Here is a 16886-nt window from a genome sequence, read left to right as displayed (position 1 = left end):
TATCAGTTGCTGTCAAGTCAGCATGTGTGTCAGAGTAGAACTGTGCTCCACAGGGTTTTCAGTGGCTGATTTTTCAAAAGTAGATCTCCAGGCCTTTCTTCTGAGGTACCTGTGGGTGGACTGGAACCTCCAACCTTTTAGTTAGCACCCGAGTGCTTTAACCATTTGCACCACCCAAGGACTCCATGAGAAGGTTGGGCACAGGGAAATGTGGTGGTACTTAGTGCTCTTGAAATGTAAATTCAATATTCCCTACAAAACTAAATTTATGGTTTATCAGGCATTAGTATCTAAATAGGAGCCCTGGTGGTATAGTGGGTAAAGTGCTTGACTGCTAACTGAAAGGTCGGTGGTTCAAAACCACCAGTGGCTCCTTGGGAGAAAGCTGTGGAAGCCTGCTTTACAGCCTTGGAAACCCTATAGGGTGGCTGTAAGTTGGAATTGACTTGACAGCAGTGGGCTTGGTTTTTAGGAGTATCTAAATATCAACAGTAGCTTTAAAAAAAAAAAAAACCTTACTATTGCAGTTGTTTATGTTCTAAAAACTAAAGCTTAGCTTACCTATTACTCTCCTCTGTTGTTATCTTGAATATCTTAGGGGCCCTTCTTAGAGTCAGACTGTCTCAGAACACTCGAGTAAGCATTTTTTCTAGTGGCCCCTGGGACGACTCCTCTTTGTAATTTTCAAGACTGAAGAGAGTGGCTGTCCCCTGCCGCCCTTGTGGAAATTGCCTAGTGATCTGTCTATATGGTTCTCTGACTTTATTGCCATAGAACTAATCTCTTTCTGAGCTCTGAAAATCATATAGTATCAACAATAGGAACTCTCATACAGTGGTGTGAATATAAAATGGTACAGCCACTTTGGAAAATAGTTTGACAATTTCCTAAAAATTTTGAACAAAAACCTACCATATAATCTAGGCATTCTACTCCTAGATATTTATTTACTCAGGAAAAAAGAAAGGATACAAAGACTTATATAAAAATATTCCTAGTAGCTTTCCTTGTAATAGCCAAAAACTGGAAACAACTCAAATGTCCAAAAACAGGAGCATGGATAAACCAGTTATAGTATATCCATACAATGGAATACTACTCAGCAATAAAAAGAAATGAACTGTTGACACAGGCAACAACATAGTTAAAATAACCTCAAAATAATTTTACTGAGTGAAAGTAGCCAAACCAAAAAAAAAAAAAAATTCATAATGTATGAGTCCATTTATACAAAAATGGTAGAAATTGCAAATTAATCTGTAGTGACAAAAAACAGAGAAGTGGTTGCCTGGAGACAGTGGGAGGGGAGGGGATGGTTAGGAGGAGAGGAGGGAGGGATTACAAAAAATAAGTTATTACGTTTTATGTTACTCTGGTACAATTTTTTTAACCAGTGGTTTATAATTGGTATAGTTTCTCATTATGTTTCCTAGATGAAGTTTAATAAATGCATTCTCTCTCTGAAAAATGATGCTCACAGACATTTTTGGGCTGTTTGTAACATCAGCCACAAAATTATAAAGGTTTATCCCTAAAACTGCCATTTCAACCTAATTATATTTAGAGGAGTAATTATATTTAGGGTTTTCTTACATAAAAGGTAGAAGTCCTTGAATACACCTGTGTTACAATCTTCCTTTTTTCTTTTTTTTTTTAACATTTTTAAACTGTCATATCTTCCTAAGTCTCTGGAAAATATAATGAATCAAAATATTTTTAAATATGTGACTTTTTGACTATAAGAGAAGTATAATTACTCATTTTTAATATATGTATTGAATTTTTATACTAATGCCTAAGAGTTAAAATTACCTTTTTGTTTAGAAATATATTAAAAGTCCCTTTTGGTTGTAACTTACTTACCTTTGTTAAACTGATAGCCTTTATGAAATGAGGTAAAAGACTATCTTCCCATAAATAGTAAAGTGAGTACAGCTCAGCACCTGTAATGTCTCTTCCCATTAGGTTGGAATAATTTATTTTCAATATCTCACACTTAAACCCAAACCACACTTTTATGTGAAATATTTTCTTTTTCTCGGGATAAACCTTTCTCTAATATTTGATTCAGTTTCCTTGGTTTTAAATTACTTTGTGATACGACTTTTAGTGTACTAATAAAAATAACATCCACAGAAATGTGGCTTTTTCTTTTATCGTTTTGATGTCTCTATTTTGCTTTTAACTAACTCATCCCCTTACTTATTTTGTTATTCCTCTCAGGTCATCACAGTGTGGAGCACTGCAGCAAACCCACTCTAACTCCTAATAGTTCTTTCTCCAAGGTAAATAAAAGTTTCTCTTCTTTCATGTCATGCTAATTTATCTAGATAATTTGTTTCGTTTCATATTTAAATGTTTGTCTTCTTTAGACACATGTACTGGTCAGTAAGGAAATGTTTTAGTGAACGAATAGGCTTTGGTAAGTGAAGACACGCAGTGTAAAGCCCCACACGTGTAACCCACAAACAGTAGGTCACACACTCTCAGTCCTTAGGTAAAGCTGACTATTTAAATGGATTGTTTTATTGCTAGGATTTTTTTTTTTAATGTGCAGTCTTTCTTTTGATTATCTCCTAACCAAGGGAAGAGAATAGGAAGGTAATTAAGCAAAGAATTGCTCCTTTGGCTTAATCAATTGGCCAGAAGTGAGCTTCAAATGTCAAACCTCGGCTACTAAAAAAAAAAAAATAGTGATGGCAAAAGAAGTGGGCTGACTTGATTTCTAAAGGCTTAGGGAACGTTTTACTACATAATAAAAGGAGAGAACTTAAATTATTTAAGGTTACGATAGAGAATTTGGCAGTGATATAACAAAAACTTTTAATGCATAACTAAATTCCGCTCTTTTTAAGGCTGTATGTGTGCCCCCTTGTTTGGCCAACATTTCTTTTTATGATTTTCTTTCTGGCCTGTAATGTTCATCTCTAAAATGATCACAGCTGGCTCTTCTTTTTGTGGAATTGTTTTATCCCACATGTATTCCATACAATCTTCTGAAGCCCACTGTTTGAATTTCTTCCCATGTAAACTGAAGCGCTGAGGCGTTTCTCTCCTAGTAAATGCTATAATCTCAACCAGGTTCTGGACATGAGTTGAAATTCACTGTGGGGGGAAAATTTAATTTAGTGACCAAAAGCCCAAAGTTCTATACCTTTCATCTCAGTGGGTTATCTCACACTTGTGACTTGGTTTAGCAAGTCCTGAAAAGATACTGCAGCTGAAGAATTATAAGGCAGAAGTGATGAGAGCACAAATAAAAATGCCTTGGTGTTTGTAGTACGTGAATTAAAATACAGCAGTACTCCCTTCTCTGTTTATTCAGAAGGTCTTCAATTTCACATAGCTGAAGCAACTGAATTTTCATGTCTTTCTAGTATTATTCAAGCTATATAGAGCTTATTTTCTTTTTAAATATCAGCATGCTGTTGGAAGAGAGAAGGCTAGAGTTTCTGTTAAATTAACTTAAAACTCTGGAAGCCAGGACTTTTGCTAAAAGCTCATGGCTGCCAACATTTTGTTGCTGGAGTTAAAATCTTTCAGGAAGTCCCCCAGATGATATTCTGCCCTTGACCGTGAATGGCTCTACTATGAATTTCTCATGCAGAGTGGAGTTTCACAATCAAGGAAAACTTTGACATCATTATATAACCACTATTTGTGCATAAATAATTGCATTCCATCTACCATGTGTCATTTTTTGTTTTAATTAAAAGAGTAAGAGCTTCAGAGTAAACCACAACCATCTCTTTGTGTAAAATTTAATTTTTTCTAATCATTTCGTTTTTCCCTTTTTCCCATAGCCTTTGCCTGTAGGCTATGCTCCATGAAATACTTCACAATTTACCATTGAATTAGAAAGTTAAGAGTCTATTCAATAATGATTTTATGGTTAAATATCCACTGTTATTTTTCTTAACAGATAAGATTCAGACTAGTTCAGATGAAATTTAGACTAGATTTGAAAATCTTTATAACTAATAGAAAATCAGGCCCTTGAATTGGAGTCTGTGACCATGTAACAGCTTTGTATATACTAAAAGATGTTTTTGTTTTTCCTTCTTTGTTTCACTTCCGCTCTACTTATGAACTTTAGTAGCCCTATTAAACTTTTTAAAAATGTTCTGTGGAGGGCAAGTCTCATAAATGCTTCCTCAGAAAAAGAGGTTTCTGCCGTCAAATAAATTTAGGAAATGCTACACAATAGATTTCTCTTTTCCCTATTCAAAATTATATTAATGAAGGTTAGAATTCTTAGAATAAAAATACTGACCTAATGTTTAACCTAGTGTTTCCAGACCTATTTGACCATTGAAAACCCTCATCTTCTTTTCTTTGCACGTCTCATTGCACTGATATTTTCTAGAAACACTACTCTAAGGTGGGAGATAGAAAATGGGTCATCATTTGTTACTCTAGATTATATAGTCTTTCCCCCATGATCACTCATCATTAGACAGTAGCTGTGTGAGTCACATGAGCAAGTCACTTCGTTGATCTTTCATATTCCTTATCTATAAAATTGAGGTAACAATATATGCTCTGCCTACCTCACAGAGCTTTTGTGAAAATTAAATTAGAACTATAAGTGAAAGCAAGGAACCCTGGTAATGCAACAGTTAAGCACTCATAACCAAAAGCTTGGCGGTTTGAACCCACCCAGCAGCTCTGCTGGAGAAAGACCTGGCAATCTGCTCCCATAAAGATTACAGCCCAGAAAACACTATGGGGCAGTTCTGCTCTGTCACATGGATCACTGTGAGTCAAATATCAACTCAACGGTACCTATCAACAACAACAACATGAGTGAAGGCATTTTGAAATCTGTATGCTACCTATAAATAAGGTATTACTGAATTTTCTCGTTTCTTTGATGCCATCAATTATAATAAAAAAACCATATAATCAGCTATACACTGTAAATTTTTTTATTAAAAGGGTTATAATTATTGAAGGCACATTAAAATATAAGGGGTAGGGGTATTGTTTCTTTCCGTAGTTATTTGCTTCTTTCACCAAGTAGCTATGTTCATATAAGACAAAAATATTAAATAATAAGAAACTCATTCTAGGGTTAATCTTTATAATATAAAAGTTGATGTTAATATGGAAGGCTGTTATCTTCTCAGATACCAACTAGTTTAGTGAAATGTCTATTTTTCTACTTAATTTATTAAATTGCTTGGTTCTTTATCAGACATGCACCTTAAAGTGGACTTTCTTTCTAAACCTCTGGTCTTCCTTAGAGTGACCCTAATGTTCTACATTTAAAGTATCTCCTGAGGAGGTTTTCTCTTACTTGAGATTTTATCATTGTATTTCATGCGATAGAGGGTCCAGATGGAAATGATTTAATGTTAAGTACTATCAGTGAATTAAAAAACTATGTCAGAATTGTTGAGGGAAATTATTATTCCTGAACTAAAGTAGCTACACTGAGTAACCAATATTATTTTCCCTAAAAAATCCCTAAAATTAGTTCACTTAGAGGCATCATCACGTACTCTCCACCACACATCTGTCAGTTTGTCATACTGTGGTAGCGTGCGTGTTGCTGTGATACTGAAAGCTTTGCCACTGGTATTTACCAGCAGGATCACCCTTGTAGGATAGGCTTCAGCAGAGCTTCTAGGCTAAGACAGACTAGGAAGAAGGACCTGGTGGTCTATTTCTGAAAAATTGGCCAGTGAAAACCTTATGAATAGCAGTGGAACATTGTCTAACATAGTGCTGGAAGTTGAGCCCCCCAGGTTGGAAGGCACTCAAAAGACGACTGGGGAAGAGCCGCCTCCTCAAAGTAGAGTTGACCTTAATGACATGGATAAAGTCAAGCTTTCAGGACCTTCATTTGCTGATGTGACAAGATACAAAATGAGAAGAAACAGCTGCAAACATCCATTAATAAGCGGATGAATCTAAGAAAATTGGAAGCCATTAAAATGAAATGAAATGTATAAACATCAGTATCCTAGGCATTACTGAGCAGAAAAGGACTCTCACTGGCTATTTTGAATCAGACAATCACATGGTCTACTATGCTGGGAATGACAACATGAAGAGGAATGGCATTGCGTTCATTATCTAAAAGAACATTTCAAGATCCATCCTGAAGTACAACACTGTCAATAATAGGATAAAATCCATATGTCTATAAGAAAGACAAATTATTATTCAAATTTACGCACCTACCACTGAGGCCAAAGATGAAGGAATTGAAGATTTTTACCAACTTTTGCAGTATGAAATTAATCAAACATGCAATCAGGATGCATCAATAATTACTGATGATTGGAATACAAAAGTCGGAAACAAGAAGGACTGATAGTTGGAGAATATGGCTTTGGTGATAGAAACGACGCTGGAAATTGCATGATAGAATTTTGCAAGACCAATGATGTATTCATTGCAAATACCTTTTTTCAACAATGTAGATGGTGACTGCACACCTGGACCTCACCAGATGTAAAACACAGGAATCAAATCGACTACATCTGTGGAGAGAGACAATGGAAAAGCTCAATGTCATCAGTCAGAACAGGGCCAGGGGCAGACTGCAGAGGAGGCCATCAATTGCTCATATGTGAGTTCAAGTTGAAGCTGAAGAAAATTAGATCAAGTCCATGGGAGCAAAAATACAGCCTTGAGTGTATCCCACCTGAATTGAGAGACCATCTCAGGAATAGATTTGACTCACTGGACGCGAATGACCAAAAGAACAGATGAATTGTGGAAACACATTGAGGAAATCATACATGAAGAAAGCAAGAGGTCATTAAAAAGACAGGAATGAAAGAGAAGACCGAAATGGATATCAGAAGAGCCTCTGAAACTTGCTCTTGAACGTCAGTAACTAAAGCAAACTAAAGAAATGACGAAGTAAAAGCTGAACCGAAGATTTCAAAGGGAGGCTCCAGAAGACACAGGAAAGTATTATAATGACGTGTGCAAAGACCTGGAATTAGAAAACCAAAGGGAGGCGCACACTCTGCACTTCTTAAGCTGAGTTAACTAAAGAGAAAAATTCAAGCCTCAAGCCACAATATTGAAGGTCCTATGTGGAAAATATTAAATGAAACAGGAAGTATCAAAAGAAAATGGAAAGAGTATACAGAGTCACTGTACCAAAAAGAATTGGTTGGCATTCAGCCATCAGGAGGTGTAGCATATGACCAAGATCTGATAGTACTGAAGGAAGAAGTCCAAGCTACACTGGAGGCACTGGTGAAAAACAAAGCTTCAGGAATTGACAGAATAGCAATTGAGATGTTTCAACAAAGGGATGCAGTGCTATAAGTGCTCACTCATAAACATCAAGAAATTTGGAGGAGAGCTGCCTGGCCAACTGCCCACTCCAAAGAAAGGTGACCCAACAGGATGTGGAAATTAGCAAGCAGTATCATTAGTATCACACCCAAGTAAAATTATGCTGAAAATCATTCAAAACTGATTGCAGCAGTACATTGACAGAGAACTCTCAGAAATTCAAGCCAGATTCAGAAGAGAACATGGAATGAGGAATATCATTGCTGATGTCAGATGGATCTTGACTGAAAGCAGAGAATACCAGAAAGATGTTTACCTGTGTTTTATTAACTATGCAAAGGCATTGGACTCTATGGATCATAACAAATCATGGATAACATTGCAAAGAATGGGAATTTCCAGAATACTTAATTGTGCTCATGTGGGGCCTGTACATAGACCAAGAGGCAGTCATTCAAACAGAACAAGGGGATACCACATGGCTTAAAAGCAGGAAAGGTGTATGCTGGGATTGTATCCTTTCACTGTACTACTTATTCAACCTCTATGCTGAGCAGATAATCTGAGAAGCTGGACTTTGTGAAGAAGAGCAAGGCATCAGGATTGGAGGAAGACTCATAAACAACCTGCAGTATGCAAATAACACATCCTTGCTTGCTGAAGTTGAAGAGGACTTGAAGCACTTAGTGATGCAAATCAAGGCTACAGCCTTCCTTATGAATTACATCTCAACATAAAGAAAACAAAAATCATCAAAACTAGACCAATAAGCAACATCCTGATAAGCAGAGAAAAAATTGAAGTTGTCAAGGATTTCATTTTACTTGGATCCATAATCAACTCCAGTGGAAGCAGCAGTCAAGAAATCAAACAATGCATTGCATTGGGCAAATCTACTGCAAAAGATCTCTTTAAAGTGTTAAAAAGCAAAGATGTCACTTTGAGGACTAAGGTGTGCCTGACTTAAGCCATGGATACGTTCAATGGCCTCATATGCATGTGAAAGTTGGGCAATGAATAAGGAAGACCGAAGAAGAATTGACGCCTTTGAATTATGGCGTTGGTGAAGAATATTGAATATACTGTGGCCTGCCAAAAGAAGGAACAAATCTGACTTGGGAGAAGTACAACTGGAATGCTCCTTGAAAGCAAGGATGTCAAGACTTCATCTCATGTACTTTGGACACCTTATCAGGCAGGATTGGTCCCTGGTGAAGGACATGATGTTTGGTAAAGCAGAGAGTCAGCGAAAAAGAGGAGGACTGTCAATGAAGTGGATTGACACAGTGGCTGCAACAATGGGCTCAAGCATAATAACGGTTGTGAGAATGACACAGGACCGGGCAGTTTTGTTCCATTGTACATAGGGTTGCTATGAGTCGGAATCTACTGGATAGCAACTAACAACATAACAATCATATTCTCTGTGTATTAGTGTTTGACTGCAAGTAAAGGTAAAAATTTTAAAGAACTACTTCTCTCTCATGTTTTTTTATAAATAAAAAGGAGGCAGGGTTGATTTGGTAGCTTCTTAGTCCTCAGGGTCCCAAGTTCCTTCCAACACATCACTATATCATCCCTTGGGTGCTGTCTTAGTTATCTAGTGCTGCTACACAAATGGATGGCTTTGACAAAGAGAAATTTATTCTCTCACTGTTTGGGAGGCTAGAGTCCAAATTCAGGGTACCAGCTCAAGGGGAAAGCTTTCTGTCTTTGTTGGTTCTGGGGGAAGGTCCTCATCATCAGTCTTCCCCTGGTCAGGGAGTGTCTCAGCATAGGAACCCTGGGTCTAAAAAACACACCGTCTTCTCGGAAAGTGCTGCTTTCTTCGTGATATGAGATCCCCTAGTCTTTCTGTCTTTCTGGTCACTTCCATCTTTTATATCTCAAAAGAGATTGACTCAATATGCAACCTAATCTCGTAGATTGAGTCCTGCCTCATTAACATAACTGCCTCTAATCCTGCTCCATTAACATTGTAGAGGTAGGATTTATAACACATAGCAAACTCACATCAGATGACAAAATGGACAATCACAATATTGGGAATCATGACCTAGCCAAATTAACACACATTTTGAGGGGGATATAATTCAATCCATAACAGGTCCCATCATCATCTTCTTTGTCCAAGATGGTTGCTAGGCCTCTAGCCATCACTTCTACATTGGAAGAAGCAGAGAACAGGAAGGGGTGAATAATGACATGCCACCTCCTTTTAGTAATACTCCTCAGAAATTCACACATTTCTACTTACATCTCGTTGACCAGAATTTAGTTAAGGGGCCACATCTAGCTGCAAAGGAGTTTTGAGAAATGTTCCCTGTATTCTGAGCAACTAAAAATTCAGGGTCTTTGTACTAAGGAAGAAGAGAAGAACAAGAGGGAGGAGCAATGTGCTATCCCTGCCTAATCCTAGAAGCCAGTATAATAGTAAACTAATCATTTGCTTTGGTTTTATTCTTTAGGTTAATGGGGAAGGGGTAATTGAAGTTTCGTACCCTGAAGGAAAACGCTGTACTTACCAGATGAAAGGATTAACAAACTTGACTCTGTCCAAAGTTAATTTTTCAAATCAGTCATCCAGTTACTCTAAATGTGCTAGTAATTCAGGTAAGACAGAAATATCAGCTGTCCTCTCTTATTTGCCTTGCATGTTACTGTAGCTTTAAAAATACTGTTGTTAAAAGAAATAAAAGAACAATATAAAAACTAATATTGTTAATTGCATTACTATACAAATGTCCAACATCCATCCTTATCTCTGAGACTAAAACTCTTCTCAAATGGTTGGAAATCTGTCTGTTTTTTTGATAGCTTATCTTGTACTCTGGGAAGCAGCAATTCATTGGCTACCTAACAGTTTAGAAAATTTCTCTTAGGGATATTTGGGCTGACCTATTATGTCATTAAACTCTGTAACATAACTTCCATCTGTGTGTTTCTTTCATGAATTATTTAAGATTAGGAAAATAAACATTGAATTATTAATGTCCCATGAAAAGGTATTTCACCAGCTTGATTTTGATTTATTCTTTGCAAGTTGCAGTTAGATTGTGTGGTCTTTGTCGGAGCAGCCAGAGTAGTAATAGAGCTACTACTATAAACAAGACAGGGACTTACTAGCGCAAACTAGTTTTCCAGGCATGGCTGCTTTTCAAAGTATACCTGTACCCCGTTGCTGTCAAGTTCATTCCTACCCCTAGCGACCCTGCAGAACTTCCCAGTGAGCATCCTAGGCTGTAATCTTTACAGGAGCAGACTGCCACATCTTTCTCCCGCCGAGTGGATGGTGGGTTTGAACCACCCCTTTTGGTTCACCGCTGAGTGCTCAACCACTGCACCACTAGTGCTCCTTCCTTTTCAAAGTAGATGCTTAAACTTTGAAAGAACCCATTTGATGCCTTGCCTGTTTTACATATCAATGTTTTGAACGTAAAACCCATGTAAATTACTGTTTTTCAAGAATCTGATGTACAAGAAGATGACATTTATGATGATCCGCAAGAAGCTGAAGTTATCCAGTCTCTGTTGGATGTTGTGGATGAGGAGGCCCAGAATCTTCTGAACCGAAGGAGTGCAGCAGGAGATGCCCGGGTTCCAGGTAGATGGGCCGGAACAACTAAGTTGGTGCACTTAGTAGTACCAGAGCATCACTAGGGAGCATTTTGGAGTAAATATAAAATATATTAGTGGTTTCCCTTATTTCTTATCAGTGGGTAATAAAATAAAGAATTTGTTATCTTCTATTTTTTATTTTCCACAAAATATGTGTGGGTGGGTTACTTTATTAGTGAAATCTCAAAATGTATCATGAATATCATGGCTGTTACTTTTAGAAATCTTTGCCAAAACCTTTTCCCCCAGTTGACAGTAAGCTATTCTTGAGGCATTCCAATTTTAGTAGATAAGCTCAGATAGAAATTTGATGCTCATGCCATTTGTTGCTAACTCTTTTATTTAGAACATCGAAACTGTTTGTGAATATTTGTCCATTTACTGCCTTCTTTTGCAGGTAAATGAAGGAAATTTTCTACTGCCTCAGTAGTTTTTTTAATTGCCCATGGCGTGTTATTTCTCTCACAGGTACATTGAAGACCGGTGGGAAGTTGTCAGAAGAGAGAGCAGAAGATACAGACTGTGATGGTTCACCTTTACCTGAAGATTTCTCTGAGGTAAAGATAATACCTTCAGAAACAGTCTAGGATGTTATCCATCATCGAATTATATGTTTTAATCCAGAAATTGAAATAATTTGAAACTGATTCTTGTTTTACTGAAAAATTACATTTAAGGGAAAACAGAAGTAATTTCATTTGTTACATTAAAGAATCATCTTATTCCAGTGAAATAATCATTCCTCAAGTTTTCTCAATTGAGCTGACTAAGAAAAAGCTTGGAATCATGGATAAATTACATATAAGCTTCCTCAAACGAGGCATTTATTTACAGCAGTCTGATCTTGTTCAGTATTCTAAGATAATTTCTTCCACTCTGTCCTTCTTACTCTTCTTACTGAACATTTTCAGAAACTGTCTAAACTGTCTGGGTTCTAACAATAATTACTGTGCATGCATGCACTCACACACAATTCCATACACACAGGATTATGTTTATTAAACATTTAGAAGTAATTAACATGTACATATGAAATATATATAGATTACAAGTATATGTTTATACATATATAAAAGAAAGCTTATTTCTGTTAAATATGCATTGTATCAACAAAAATGACTCTACAAATATTAGATATCTCAACATGTAGCATTTATAGTGGTATTACTTAAAATGTTTTGACATACTATCACAATATTAATAACAATGTAATTAAAAAAAAAAAAATCCAAACCTGTTACCATCAAGTCAATTCCAATTCATAACGATCCTAAAGGACAGAGTGGAACTGCCCCCTGGGTTTCCAAGGAGCAGCTGGTGGATTCAAACTGCATACCTTTTGGTTGCAGCCAAGCTCTAAACCACTGCACCACCAGGGCTCCATAATAATAATAAGCTCTTCAAAAAAGTTTTTCTAAACATTTTAAGCCATGATGCTTTAATTATGTTTTTGTAAATAATACTGAAGATGCCCCTTAAAATGTATGTTCTGAAGTCATTTTTAACTATGAGAATAAATAAAAAAATCTTTAATTTTCATTTCAAAAATGTCATATCAGATACTTTTCTTTAAAAAAAACTTAATATAGATTCTCATTTATATTGGGCTATATAAAAGTTTATAGCAGAAAATTTTATTTGTCAACTTTTTTATTTTGAGCCTGAAAATATTGCATCTTCGTTGTAAAAATATGTTTCAAACAGAAATGTCTAAATGTAAATTCCCTTTCTACCCAGTCTACATCTTCACCTAAAGTGACTATTATTAAAAGCTTGGTTTATACTCTTCATTATATGCATGAAAATATATATATTTGTATATATATGTAATTTTTTGTGAATATAAATTTTACCACATAGTTATAAGTTTAGTTTTCATTATTGCCCTCTTTTTGTTCGTTTAATTTTCTTATTGAAGGAAGTTAAATATTTGGAAAGTATAGAAAAGGAGAAACATTTTCATTTTGCTTTCTCCTTACCTTTTTACCATTAATATTCCTATAAGAAATTAAAAGCAAGACAAATGTGAAGGTAAGTGGAACCAGTAAAAAAAAAAAAGAAAATCTTGGGCCACTGAAGATTCCTCAGCCTCAGTTTGGAATGTATTAAGTGCATGTCATATGTGTTTTTGTGATATGAAGATGAAGAATAACAGTAAATATAGGAACTAATTCACAGGAAAAAAAATTGAACGTTATGATGATATTGTCTGGTTTTTGTTACAATAAGCTAATTCGGTTTTGACTTCTCTTTATTGTAGTCTACCAAAATAAACGGCTGTGAAGAATATTGTGAAGAAAAAGTAATAAGTGAAAAGTAAGAAAATAATTTTTGAAGTGTCTATAACATTTTGTTTTTGAAGTCTTTGGAAGGTTTCCATTTAGATGTTGATTTAAAAATTAATTTGTTCTTTTTTAGTAAAATAAGAATTTTTTAGTAAATTATGGAACTATGGTTGAATATTAAGAATGTTTTAAAATTTTTTGTTACAAGAAGGTTCTAGCTACATGTAAAAATGTGTTTGTTATAATATTGCCCCCAAAAGCAGTATTCTATCCACCGTGGGGAAAATGCATGGACCAAACCAAAAAAACCAAACCCAGTGCCATCGAGTCAATTCCGACTCATAAACCCTATAGGACAGAGTAGAACTGCCCCATAGAGTTTCCAAGGAGCGCCTGGCGGATTCAAACTGCCAACCCTTTAGTTCGCAGCTGTAGCACTTAAACACTACGCCACCAAGGTTTCCAAATGCATGGAAGAAAAGTCTAAATAACCAAATTGAGTGATTGATCTTTTTCTAGAAAGGCAAATTGACAGTTTTTGATTAAGTAAACTTAGATATGAGGGTTCATCTTATTAATGTAGAAATGCATACAGTTTTATACCCAACAAATTGGCAAATATCCAAAAATGAGCATATCAGTAAGGAGGTGCCTCTTAAACATTGTTTAGGGAGAGAGGAGGGAAGAAGAGTGAATTAGTGTAATCGCTTCAGATGGCAATATGAAAACGATAATGTTTTTTCATTTTACTAATTTTTGGATGCCTTTTTTCATACTTAACACCTCTGAAACCAGGAGAAGTCTTATTATTGTTGATATTTTTCTTTCTTAATATAAAAACAATAATGTTGTCTTATAAGATGGGGATCTTAGATTCAAAGAAATAGCCTTCAAACTAGCAATTTTATATCTAAGAATTTGCCTCACCCTCACATGTGCAAAGACATTTCTATTAGAATATTCTTTGCTATGTTATTTATAGTAGCAAAAGACCATAATAGAGTCAAAATAAATTAGGGTGTGTTCATACAGTGAAATACTAGGCAGCTGTTCAAAAGAATGAGAAAGAACTGAATGCCTGATGGAAGAATCTCCAAAATATATCTTTGTAGACAAGTATACTTACTAGGAGACAAAATCAATTTCATGAATGCAGGGCTTGCAAATTAAATGTTAATTGTGACTCACACTTAGTTGGAACGGGGGAAAACATCCAGCATAAAAGGAGAGTAATTGCTGCACTATTATTGATGTTTTGGGAACATTAGTGCACGTCCTGCTTTCCTGTTGTGTGCTGTTATCAGACAAATGTACTCTGCTTTTTCCCCTGAACATCAGAAAATTTCAGACTTTTACAAAATCCTTCTTCGTCACACCTTAGCACTAAGCACTATTCCCCTACCTAGTTTATCTTTTCTAGCCATTCACCCTAACAGAGAGATGACCTCTGCTCTACACCCCTAGAGTAATAGAAACTTGAACTGAGTTTCATTATTTTAAGTGGGTACCCAAATACAGGAGTGTCCTTCTGGCCCCTGATTTTAGCAAAAGGCTGACATCCTTCAGTAGTGACTTCTTTAAATACCTTACGATACATGCATACAACGTAACACTGGGCAGCTGCTCAAAAGAATCAAAAGAGGTCAAGCTATATACTGATACAATTTTAATCAGCCACCATGTTGAGGGGTGGAAACGAAACCACCACCTTTTCCATTCCCAAGAGGAATCCTTCAGTCTAAGGTTCAGAGACTTATGTTTGGGGATGAATTTAAAACCGTATTAAACTGTTCTGAACCTCATTTCAATTTAGGTCTACCAATAAATTCTAAGAATTGTGGATTTATTTTTTTTCATCAGATAATCTTTTAAAATACTGTAATAATTGTGAGAAAATAAGTGGATCAGGGCCATAGTATTTAAATTTATCTTTGTGATAAAACTGAAGAAAATATTACAAATGTGTTTTCTTGTCATAGCGCGATTCAGAAGTCACGAGAAAGGAAAACCGATGATGAAATCACATGGGGCAGTGTTGAACTGCCAATAGAGACAACAAACCACGAAGATTCCAATAAAGGTAAGAAGTTTATTACCAGTGTTTTGATCCAAAACAATGGATAGGAAAAATAAGTTCACCATATGTGTATTTTTTTGGTTCTATATGTAAAGTTAAATCATAGACAAACATCACTGCTTATTTATATAATCAGATATTTGCACAGTTGTAGCCTAAAATTCTAAGTGGCTTGGAGGAAGACATGCAAATAAATGTTTAAATACTTTGAATGGAAACACAGAGTCACAATTTTACCTTTGTGAAATGAGAAGTCAAGGAGCAAATTTTATTTATGGTAAGACAGGTAGAACAGCTCAAAGATAGAGGATTGTTACTCCTGAATCCCAGGCTTATTTTTTAAGAGCAACCGAGTCTATCCTCACTGTTAACTGCCTCTCTCACTTTGTGTAACTGAGCCAGTGGAAAAATTAAGTTACTATCCAGTGTTTTCATTTTTCTTGTTTCATATAAGGAAATTTATACTAATGCAATGGAAGAACATAGTTTTGTCATTTGAAATCTTAGTTGTTAAAGGAAATTGAGTAACATTTTTTTGATTTAGATAAACTGTTGGTTTCTTTGTGTCTCAGCAATGCTCTTACTGACTCCTGTAGCCCATGCTCATCTATCCTGCCTTCAAACTCCTGTTACACTCATGCTCCATTCTGTAAACAGTTATTTCAGATGAGTGAATTTTGTATTCCCAAATAGATGTTATCTTCTTGAGGTATCTTGTACAGCTTTGTATCCCCTGCAATGCCTGGGACATTGTTGCCTACATGGTAACTACATCATAAAAATGTTTTGATCAGCTGATTGACATGCACGAAACCGATTGCCACCAAGTCAATTCTGACTCATAGCGACCCTATAGGACAGAGTAGAACTGCCCCATAGGGTTTCCAAGGCCCTAATCTTTACGGAAACAGACTGCCACATCTTTCTCCTGTGGAGTGGCTGGGGGTTCTAACCATAGACTTTTCTGTTAGCCGCTAAGCGCTTAATCATTGTGCCACCAGGGCTCCTTTACACTTGCACAGACAATAGGAAAAAGTCTCTCCATTTACTTTTTTCTAGAATAATAAGCAGGCATCTGTCATAAGGAGTACAAATTAAATCCATACCTCTTTTAAGACACTAAAGTCATCACTTGTTTAAGGCAACTCCTAAAGGACCCAAAGGAATTCTCCATTGTTATGTCTCCATGCAGCCATGCCAGAAATACTGGCACTGGGCGCCAAGGGTGGGTAGTGAGGGGAGAGACCAGTGCTCCTAGAGCCATCTCCTGTTGTAAGGAGTTTCTAAACCATCTTCTTCATCTTTTCCCCATGAACTTAGAATTAGAAGCTAATTTAAATACAGCATAGTGACAAGACTAGATATATTTTTATCATGAACATAGTGCCATTTACAGCAAGACATACAAAAAGAAACAATTTAAACTGCTTTAGAAACAGTAAGTAAATGATCCTTAGGAACTTCTGATCAATCACTGAAGTATTTTCTTAAAAGCTAGGTGCAAGGTCCTTACTACAGCAAAGACTTTCTTTTGTTAATTCTAGTTACCTGCCTTCTTACTGATTCCGTTGCCTTATTCTCTCATATTTATAGGCTCCCACTTTTGTAAAAATAGATGAGATGAGAATAGACTCAAATTAGTT

The 16886-nt window shown here is 36.0% G+C and overlaps 1 protein-coding gene across 16 annotated transcripts in view; it reads left to right on the top strand.

The window, feature by feature from the left end:
- The window catches only part of PTPN13 (protein tyrosine phosphatase non-receptor type 13), a 1019774-nt gene that overhangs the window by 984046 nt on the left and 18842 nt on the right, over positions 1–16886 (top strand). For all 16 annotated transcript variants that reach the window (XM_049885787.1, XM_049885797.1, XM_049885791.1 and 13 more), the window contains 6 exons: positions 2224–2285; positions 9732–9876; positions 10730–10867; positions 11350–11438; positions 13142–13197; positions 15146–15246. In XM_049885787.1, the coding sequence (XP_049741744.1) occupies positions 2224–2285; positions 9732–9876; positions 10730–10867; positions 11350–11438; positions 13142–13197; positions 15146–15246 (591 nt within the window). The remainder of the gene's footprint in view (positions 1–2223; positions 2286–9731; positions 9877–10729; positions 10868–11349; positions 11439–13141; positions 13198–15145; positions 15247–16886) is intronic.

This window comes from Elephas maximus, chromosome 5, assembly GCF_024166365.1.
Source record: "Elephas maximus indicus isolate mEleMax1 chromosome 5, mEleMax1 primary haplotype, whole genome shotgun sequence".
In the NCBI taxonomy this organism is placed as follows: domain Eukaryota; kingdom Metazoa; phylum Chordata; class Mammalia; order Proboscidea; family Elephantidae; genus Elephas; species Elephas maximus.
Note: the sequence above shows the minus strand (reverse complement) of the source record. Positions and strands in the feature narration are given on the sequence as shown.